The sequence below is a fragment of the Cydia amplana genome, chromosome 8 (assembly GCF_948474715.1).
Source record: "Cydia amplana chromosome 8, ilCydAmpl1.1, whole genome shotgun sequence".
In the NCBI taxonomy this organism is placed as follows: Eukaryota; Metazoa; Arthropoda; class Insecta; order Lepidoptera; family Tortricidae; genus Cydia; species Cydia amplana.
In genome coordinates, this window is record NC_086076.1 from 18,630,799 (window position 1) to 18,640,951 (window position 10,153).

The following is a 10,153-nucleotide window of genomic DNA, read 5'->3' on the forward strand; positions in this document are numbered from 1 at the left end:
AAGCATAAGGACCCTTCTTGTAATGGAAAGCCACATTTATAGTTGAAGCTAAATTGTTCAATATTACCGCAATGTGATGTGTAACAAAATGTGAAACCTCAGTGTCTTGTCAATTAATTCGTTCGAAAACTCGTTCTCTCAAATTATAGTTTGCAAAGGACTGTCTCATTTCAAACATAGACAGAGAGAATCATACTATCTTTGTCTTACACTAGCTAGTAAACCCAAAAGAAAAGGATGAGTATAGTTTTCCTGGTTCTTACTGACTGACAAATTGGTTTGACCAACTATAACTAGAACTATTTTTTTAGTTCACGTTCCATCTATGATTTAAAGACATGTTTTTTTTTTTCAACGATGGCCGCACCATCTGCTATGACCTTTGCGCGTTTATCCTTACTATGATTTGATTGTAATTAAGAACTTACGAGTATGTGCCTGGTGCACACATATGTTAAATGTATTAACGATGTATTATTTCCACAGGCATGTGTTGTTTCCAATGTATATTTTGTAAATGTCTAGTTTCCCAGACAACCGAATTCAAAATTCAAAAATGTGTAATATAACCTCTAGTGTAGCGTCCCACAGTCCTTAAGGGTAGAATCATTTTATGTGTTTCCTCGCTCACCGATTAATTATCTATTGATTCTTAAAAAGACATCCCTCTCCATAGACTAGGAATCCTCTAGACGGAGTTTAAAGCAATTATTTCATGAAACCGATGCTGCCAAAAATATTGGGGTGCGGGGGACGAGGTGAGCGAGTCACGTGCCGTGATTGGTCCGTTCAAAGACACGGACGTCACACAAAGACACTTGACTCGAAAATGGAGTAAAACTACCGTATATTTGTGGCAGAGGGGGTAGCGCTACTATGTTCAGTCTGGAGGATGTCTTGTCTGTATCTCTCGCACATCTCTGGTCGAAACGCAGCCTAATAATTCAATGAAATCAAAATCGTCATAGAGTTGCTTTTGTTTTGTTTTATTCGATTCCAAAATTCAATTACCAATTTGTATTGTTTTAGCCTGCTAGCGGTTAAACTTTTATGATCAGTTGTTACAGCTTGGCAAAAAAGAGTAGAAATTAATAATTTTTAAGAAAAAAAAACCGGCTTCTATGCGGCCCGGTGAAAGATTATTGTAGATGGTGCGCTATGTAGAAAAGGAGGTAAAACCACCCACTTTTCTAGTAGCATTTCGTTTCTGTAAGGCTCGCAGTTCTAACCTAACCTAACCCACTTTTGTTCGGTTCTGTGAGGATAGCAGTTCAAACCTAACCTAACCCACTTAACGGCGCATGCGGTGCGGTGTACGGGGGTTTGAGCGGGAGGGGTTTGGCCTCATCATACTTTATACCTACATTTTATGGTAGGTAATCATAGTAGTTTGTTTAGTTTAGGTATCATAGTGGTTTTCCGGGTCAAGGTCCGGGTCTGTGTCCGAGTCCGGGCCGGGTCCGAACCGGATCCGGGTACGAGGCCGGATCTGGATCCGAGTCCGGATCCCAGTCCAAGTCAAAGTCGAAATTCGAAATCACCAAACATGTACTATGCGTCGTTGAAGAGTTCTGTTCTGATCATCATCAGCAGTTCCAGTTCATCAAATGCGACAGTTTTTAATGTTAATGCTTTATTTTATGATGAAAATACAGAAAATTATATACGTGTGCCTTTAAGATTTGAGGAGTTCCCTCGATTTCTCATGGATCCCATGTTCAGAACTTGAGCTTGACATAAATATGGTTTAAAAACCTAACTTGCTTAACAAACATAACGAAAAGGAAAAATCGCCAAACGCGAGCTATGCGTCGTTAAAGAGTTTCGTTCTGGTCATCATCAGCAGTTACACTTCCTCAAATGTTAATTTTTAAATGTATATGCTTGATTTGTTGATTAAAACACAACAATCACTATATGTATGCCTTTAAGATTTGAGGAGTTCCCTCGATTCCTTATGGATCTCGTCATCAGAACTCGAGCTTGACAGAAATGTGGCTTAAAAACTAAACTTGCTTAACAAACATAACGAAGAGGACAAATCACCAAACGTGAACTATGGGTCGTTGAAGAGTTCTGTTCTGATCATCATCAGCAGTTCCACTTCATCAAATGCGACAGTTTTTAATAAAAATTCTTGATTTTCTGATGAAAATACAAAAATCTCTATACGCACGCCTTTAAGATTTGAGGAGTTCCCTCGATTCCTCATGGATCCCATCATCAGAACTCGAGCTTGACAAAAATGTGGCTTAAAAATTTAACTTGCTTAACAAACATAACGAAGAGGACAAATCGCCAAACGTGAACTATGCGTCGTTGAAGAGTTCCGTTCTGATCATCATCAGCAGTTCCACTTCATCAAATGTCACGTTTCTGAATGTATATGCTTGATTTGTTGATAAAAACACAAAAATCACTATATGTATGCCTTTAAGATTTGAGGAGTTCCCTCGATTCCTCATGGATCCCATCATCAGAACTGGGTTTTGACAAAAACGGGACCAATTTGTATGCATATACATACAATCAAAAAAAGAATTTTCAAAATCGGTCCAGTAATGACGGAGATATGGAGTAACAAACATAAAAAAATAAATAATAAAATAAAATAAAAACAACCGAATTGATAACCTCCTTCTTTGAGATTTGGAAGTCGGTTAAAAAGTGGCAACACTCTAGTGTCGTCCCTTTCAAACCAATATATATAAGAAAACGGGGCGAAACACTACAGTGTTGCCACATTTTAATTTCTACTCTTTTTTGCCAACCTTGTACAAATCGTTATTTGAACGCCTAATCAAGAAGCGTTATTTAAATGTCAATGTAAACAATCGAAAGTTAGACGTTATTAAGTGTTATTTGACTGTTGTATTGTAAAATTTAGACCATAAAACACGTCGTTGAGTATTTGTACAGTTGATTAAGTATATTATTTTGTTTACGAACTGTGTTTTACTTTCACTGAATGTTTATGTGTGTGCTACAATGTTGAAGTAGACTAACAGCAAAGGAAAAACCGTGCCCCTTGTTTAACAGATAAAATAGGTAAATGGCGCTACAAATGGATAATGTACATTACGCCCTTGTTTTGTAGTAATTGGATTGCCAAGTATAAGTCTCAACGCCTCATACAAAATACCTTTAGGTATATAAAAAAACTCATATGTAGTTCTAACATTTAATAAATTTCTCTAATATTCTAACATATTGACACATAAGTGATATACAATTATTCAAGATTATATTACTTTCATAAGTCTTCAATTTAGTAATTGATTCTTTGATCAAGTTTAGTTTTGTTTCTATCATTGGCATTATTAGATTGTTGAGGTCAGAGTCGTTAGAACAGATAGCTGCCGAGTATATCAGTCTGCTCACATCTTTGTCTCGCTCATAGTAGTATTTGACAACCATCAAGACAGCATATAAATTAAAACTGAGGCCTTTCAAATCAATATACAAATCTTTACTCAAATTATGACTATTTATAAATGCAATTTGTTCTTGAGACAACTTTATATGTTTGCTCGTTAAGAATGAAACTAAATCTTCGAACTCAAAAGCGACATAATCCAAATCATTATTTGGCAAGCAGAACCCATACTCCGTGATTAACTTCAGATTGTGACTGTCTCCGTAGCATATAAACACTTCTGTATAAGGATCAAATGTATTTTTCGTATAAATAGAAAATCTCACATCAGTAAATAAGTTCTGGCTTAATTTATTTATGCTAATATTTTCTATATCTTTACTGACCATTAATTTAGTCTCATTCTTGGCATAGGGACTATGGTTGATCATGTCTAAAAATGGGCAAAGTGATATTTTAGTATTATCAGTAATCAGGTTCAAAACGGAGTTCTCAATATTTTTCAGATCTACTACCTTATCTAAATCCATATAAACACATCGGGTATTGACTGTAAAATACGCCCATTCATATTTAGATTGACAGAAAAAATCTTTAATATTAATCACATCTATTTGACTACTCGTACAATAAGACAAAACATCTTCAAAAATATGGAATGAAGTCTTAATTATATCCTCTTGTTTCGCAACAACAGTAAGTATATCCGCATCTACATATAACTTTGTTTCATCAGGCAAAAAGTACGGTACAGTATATTCTTTAGGTAAGCTCTCTAAGTACACAAACCACTTTGATTTTGAACCCTGTGCATGCAGAAATGTTAAGTAAAATGCCATCAGTGACTGAAATGATATTGTATGCTTATGTTCTATCAAACAATTCTTATCATTATTTAAAAAAATACTACAAAATGTAGAGTCCATCAAAATACTGGTTACATTTATAGTTAAGTTTAGAGGTAAGTTCATAAGCTCCTCTCCAGGGTTTATCTTCTTTTTAGTGAGAACGCCGCGGCCGGTGTTTTCGAACACAGCTAAGGTCAGTTTGTTGTTGTATAGCATTCCTTCGTTAGCGAGCCACGAGTTCAAGAGTATAAGTTCGCTTTCTGCACCACAAGTCCTAAAATGACGCGCCTTCTGGCTTCGTATACGTCGAGTTCTTCCCATTTTCACGCTCGCCGAGAATATCTTTTGATACACTGTATTTCGTAGAATTAATCATTTGATTTCTTACAGGGTAATTTAATAAGGAGCCTATTTAAACAGTACTTATTGAACGAGCGGCTCATGATTTCGTTTTGTTTTATACGAGGTGAAGTTCTTTTTTTTTGACAGCTTTATTTTGACACTGCGTTTTGTTCACCATGTATGTAACTTTGTAAATAGAGATTAATTGATAAAATAAGGGTTTCTCTATTGACCCAAACTCCAGTGAATTAAAAAATAATAATTTCTGATTTGTTTGATGGAATGACAGTAATTAAATCCTTTATATCACCAATCGAAACACACCAATTATATTACATTCCATGCTCGTGTAGTATCCAAACGCAAAGATCAATAGAAGCTGAATTAATTTTATTTTACATAAATATCTTTCTTAGGTTGCCCACAAAATTCCCACGAAAATACAATGTAGCTTCAAATACAATGGCTTCGTCTTCTCCAACCAGATTGGAGTATTGCTTCAAGATCAAAGGGTTTAGATTCTTTTATCCAAATGAAATGACTCCCATTTAAATACCAACCTTCAATTTTAATTAAACTAAACAATAAAAATCTACAGTACACAGTTTTTATTATGTCTTCACTTCTTCTTCATATATTTCAAATATTTTTTAGCATTAAAGTTGTCCTCAACATCCTCAGTAATTTTAACCTTCTTTCTTGGTTTTCTTTTGTCAATCCTCTGTTTTCTTTCCTCTTCAGACAGCTGTGATAAATCTAAGGGAAGCTGAAATAATACAAATCAAATAAGTTAATATTTTAATCTATGGTTATTTATTATTGTTATTAGGGTAAAATGAAATGCAAATATTAAGTGTTTTTATGAAACACAAATGATAAATTATTGTCAGGGATAAGTGGGACTAGTGGGAGTAGACCAGCATTAAATAGCCAAGTTATGTACTTTCTATTGCGGCCAAGTTAAATGGTAGTCCTTTAATACTTTGGTTTTATGGTAGTTGCCTTCCTACACTCTACCTGCACTACTGACAAAACATACATTGCCATGTCCCCATATGTAATAAATAAATAAATAATAAAATTGTTTATTCAGTTTCAGTTTTACGTTGTACAAAGTTGGTAAAATACCTGTAAGGCACCACTCTTCCTTAGTTAGTGATTGAACAAAAATCATTTGTTACAAAATTTATAGAATAAAAAGAAATAAAATTAACATTTCAATGAATAACAAAACTAAAACTTGAATATGTGGTTAAGATGTTTGCAGAAGGTATTGAAAGAGTTAATAAAGAGATAAAATGGAGGTAAAAACGAACATTTAAGTTGCTTGGGACAAAACAAACACAACAATGATTTCATAAAACTCCACAGGGGCAAAAGGAGAAAAGGGGTTAAGGTGAACACCGAACCGAATCCGAACTGGATTGATTTGGAATATTTCGATCCTGTTGTAATTTTAATGCAGTATTTATTTAGGGTAAAGTTATAACTGTAAATATAATTAACTGAACTAAGTTTAACAGACGGCAGAACTGTTCCACCCTTTCAAAATGACCTACACACTGGTACATTGCACACCTTACAGACATCATACCTTTATAATTTTCCTAGGCTCATGATATCTTATATTAAACGAAGATCCATCAGGTAGCACCACCGTCGTTGGATACATTCTCGTATATATTTCTCTGTGTACTTTGGTAATCTCAGGTATATTATTACTCAAACTTCTATGCATTGTAAAATTGGACAATTGCGTCCGGACGTTAAGTAAAAAACGCCAATGCATTTTTTATAGTTATTACCGAGAAACTGGGTACTATGAGTTCGTTTTGTATCCACAATACAAGAATTGCCTAAAGAATTAGAATTAAAGTTATAGGTTACGTATACTTATGTCAATATGAAATATGTCAGTGTCAAAAATAAATTAATTGAGGTACGCTCTGAAATTATAAAACTTTGAGCAGAGTTAAAAAATACTATTACATTTCAAAGGTTGAATTTATTAAAATTAAAATATGAGCAAGAAGCGTTCAAGGTCATTCAAGGTCACAGTGCGCCGCACCCAAAGAGTAGTATAATATATATCTCTTTCTCGCTCTCACTTATGTTTTGTTTGTTTGATCTTGTCAGTAGAAAAAGGCAGCAAATTAGAAAAATATAGGCGCGAAGCATAGATGGTGCGCGAAGGGATATCGGGAAAATTTGAATTTCGTGCCTTTTTCTACTGACAAGATCTGCTTGACCAGCTATATCTATTTGTATCACTTGTGGCTGGTCATTAAGCAATTCACTATTTTATGCCCCCTCCAGACTATGTGCGTGAAACAAACAACCAAATGCCGCAATGTATTGCAAATCAGAAGGGATTGGCGATTATCGTGACGCTTGGAGAGACCATTACTTAAGTGATGACAGGGATGCAACTATACGTTAGACACGACATAAATATCTTGTTGATTATTTGTTTTTAGGGTTCCGTACCCAAAGGGTAAAAACGGAACCCTATTACTAAGACTCCGCTGTCCGTCCATCCGTCCGTCCGTCTGTCCGTCTGTCACCAGGCTGTATCTCACGAACCGTGATAGCTAGACAGTTGAAATTTTCACAGATGATGTATTTCTGTTGCCGCTATAACAACAAATACTAAAAACAAAATAAAATAAAGATTTAAGTGGGGCTCCCATACAACAAACGTGATTTTTGACCGAAGTTAAGCAACGTCGGGCGGGGTCAGTACTTGGATGGGTGACCGTTTTTTGCTTGTTTTGCTCTATTTTTTGTTGATGGTACGGAACCCTCCGTGCGCGAGTCCGACTCGCACTTGGCCGGTTTTTTTTTAATATCCCCCACTTCACCTTACCTCACACGAAAGTCGAAAAGAATAGGGCGTCGGCGCCCCAAAAGAGAGCCCTCTTGGAGCATTTTATGGAAACTCATTTGAAAGCGCCATCTCTGATTCTCCGCCGCAACTAAGTATGTTGTGCGTGCACAACTACAACTACATATGCATCCATACGTGTACTTTCGTCCCACATAATATTAGGTCTACTTGGGCGGTTTACAAGTCCATTTTTTGTTTGGTTTCTTGTAACAAAAAACTTTAATTGTTTACATGAAATCAAACAAAAAATGTACTTGTAAACCGCCCAAGTAGACCTAACATTATGTGGAAATGGTTAATGTTATCAATAATGGAATAAATAAAAAAACAGAATATTAAATTATAGCTGGTCAACCAAATCTTGTCAGTAAAAAAGGCGCGAAGTTCAAATTTTCTATGGGACGATATCCCTTCGCGCCTACATTTTTCAAATTTGCCGCCTTTTTCTACTGTCAAGATCTGGTTGACCAAGTATAAATATGTTTATTGCATACATGTTTTACATCACATTATCGCTAGGAAAGTACAATTTTAGGTAAACAATAGAAAAGAAAGCGAGTGTGGTGAAAAAGTATTCACACACAAGAAAATACATGTTATAGCTGGTCAACTAAATCTTGTCAGTAAAAAAAGGCGCGAATTTCAAATTTTCTATGATACGATATCCCTTCGCGCCTACATTTTTCAAATTTGCCGCCTTTTTCTACTGTCAAGATCTGGTTGACCAAGTATAATAAGAAAATTTTAATAATTTACTACTTACAATACAAGCACATAATCTAGACATTGTAGCAGATTTATCGATAGTGGCGTACCTTATCAAAAGTAGGTACTTATTAGATACCTACCACGAAATAAATTTACTCTAAAATAGCGTCCATATCGCACAAAATAACACAGAACTCAACGCACTTTATGGAGGTTTTCACAACAGAGCATGGCAGGGCAGGGCAGGCATGTGTTTACATTCGGGCTATAATCTAATTTCCTCCAGCACCATAACGAATAAAATGGCTCAACCATCACTAAGATTTTCTGGCTTTCCCGGCTTTAGGACTGCAACCACTTTTGCCAACTTAAACTCCTTGGGAAGTCGGTTGTGTTGGAGAATGAAAGAGAAAAGCGTCGCTAACCAGTTCACTGCAACAGGACCCATGTGCAGGGCCGGATTAAGCATGTCGGGGCCCCTAGGCAGTGCAATGCTCGGGGCCCCCTTAGGCCCTTACAGTCAATTCTGCATAGGTACATAATGTTCATTTTTCAGTTCAGGGAAGTAAGTTTGTGGTTTTAATTTCAACCTTCAGGTGTCGGTTGAGCCGATCCGAACATGCCGAGTGATGTCTTTTTCGCTCTTATTGCTTATTGCGTGGACATAAAGCTTTTTCCTATCAGTTTTTGCCGATTCCTTTTTGCGTCAAGTGTGGGGAGAGCCCTTTTTTTCTCAATAGGTAGGTAGTTAAATATTGTGCGAGGCTGAACAGCGATTGTCCGACCATAATACCATACGCCGAGCCATGCATGATTAAAATTAACGTAATAATGAAGATATTCCATAGGTTTAAATTACTATTCATTCACCAGTCAAGTTAGCATGTAGATAGAGGGTTAACCAGAAAAGCAGCAAAAAAACGCGAGCGCAGCGAGCGCGAATTTTTTTGTAAAAAAATGGTGAAAGCGTGTTAAAAAGGCCGGGCCGGGCCTAAAAATCCGAAGTTCCCCAGTGAGCCGAGCTTTCATGCGAGGTCAAAGCCGTGCTTCAGGATAAGCTCAGCTAGAGCACAGACGCCAACCGATGTCCATTGTATTAAAAAGCGAGACCGCAGGCCGAGCTTGGCGCAGCGAGGCCAAAGGCTAAGCTGAAGAAGAGGAGATTTGGAAAACAAACCAAAAATGGAGGTAAAAAGTGAGACTGAAGGTCGAGCTCAGCAATCTCCACATAACCTACCTAACAAGCCCGAAGCGTACTTATAACCAGCGCGGTGAGCTTTCATGCGAGGCAAAAGGCTTTGTTAAAAAGCGACGCCGAAGGTCGACCTGTAAGAAATCAGCGCTCTGACACGAACCAATCGTCAAATGTTACTCGACAATAATATAATGTCTTAAGCAAGAGTTACTCGGAGATGAGGTATTGTATTAGGCCCTCGGGAGCCTGAAAATCGAGCTCGATATTACAGACTTTAAATCTATAAAATAACATAATTTACATACTTAATCATCTAATGATTGTGTATCTGAGAAACTGATATTGGACATGTAATGTAAGTAGGTATAAATATTTAGGTACAATAAAAACAATATTTATGAATTTTGGCCATATGAAACAAATATTGTTTTTGGCGCGCGCGGGGCCGCCGGGGCCCCCTAGCAGAGGCGGGGCCCCCTAGCCGAGGCGGGGCCCATAGGCAGTTGCCTACTCTGACTTAGGGTTAATCCGGCCCTGCCCATGTGCCGAATGAAATCGTTATAGATGTGTTGACGTTTAAATTTTCGTTTTAAAATTTTTCTTTTGTATATTATTGTACAAATATGCCTATTTTTGTATTTATGCCATACGATTAAATAAATAAACCATCACTAAAATATTTTTAATTTACGCTTTTCCAGTGACATCTAAAAAATTGCATGTCTTGGCCATATACCTAGTACTATATACTTAGATGAGCTATACGCGTGCACCCGTGAGGGACAGAACATACGCAA

The 10,153-nt window shown here is 36.7% G+C and overlaps 2 protein-coding genes across 2 annotated transcripts; both read right to left on the reverse strand.

Moving 5' to 3' along the window:
- Nucleotides 1-3,167: 3,167 nt before the first annotated feature.
- Nucleotides 3,168-4,678, reverse strand: LOC134650117 (SET domain-containing protein 4). Its single transcript, XM_063504951.1, has one exon. The coding sequence runs from the start codon at nucleotides 4,543-4,545 to the stop codon at nucleotides 3,175-3,177; it is 1,371 nt and encodes a 456-aa protein (XP_063361021.1). The 5' UTR covers nucleotides 4,546-4,678; the 3' UTR covers nucleotides 3,168-3,174.
- Nucleotides 4,679-5,123: 445 nt separating this feature from the next.
- LOC134650154 (large ribosomal subunit protein mL55) lies at nucleotides 5,124-6,427 on the reverse strand. The gene is made up of 2 exons (XM_063505011.1): nucleotides 6,161-6,427; nucleotides 5,124-5,332 (listed from the first exon to the last, which is right to left on the reverse strand). Exons 1-2 carry the CDS (start codon nucleotides 6,353-6,355, stop codon nucleotides 5,186-5,188), a joined length of 342 nt encoding a protein of 113 aa, XP_063361081.1. The 5' UTR covers nucleotides 6,356-6,427; the 3' UTR covers nucleotides 5,124-5,185.
- Nucleotides 6,428-10,153: the final 3,726 nt, after the last annotated feature.

Bases quoted from the DNA above. Each gene is read 5' to 3' on its own strand.
- LOC134650154 (XM_063505011.1), bottom strand. From the start codon at position 6,355: ATGCATTGGCGTTTTTTACTTAACGTCCGGACGCAATTGTCCAATTTT. The intron at 5,333-6,160 runs GTATGATGTCTG...GTATTATTTCAG, and splicing joins AGCCTAGGAAAATTATAAAG to CTTCCCTTAGATTTATCACA.
- LOC134650117 (XM_063504951.1), bottom strand. From the start codon at position 4,545: ATGGGAAGAACTCGACGTATACGAAGCCAGAAGGCGCGTCATTTTAGG.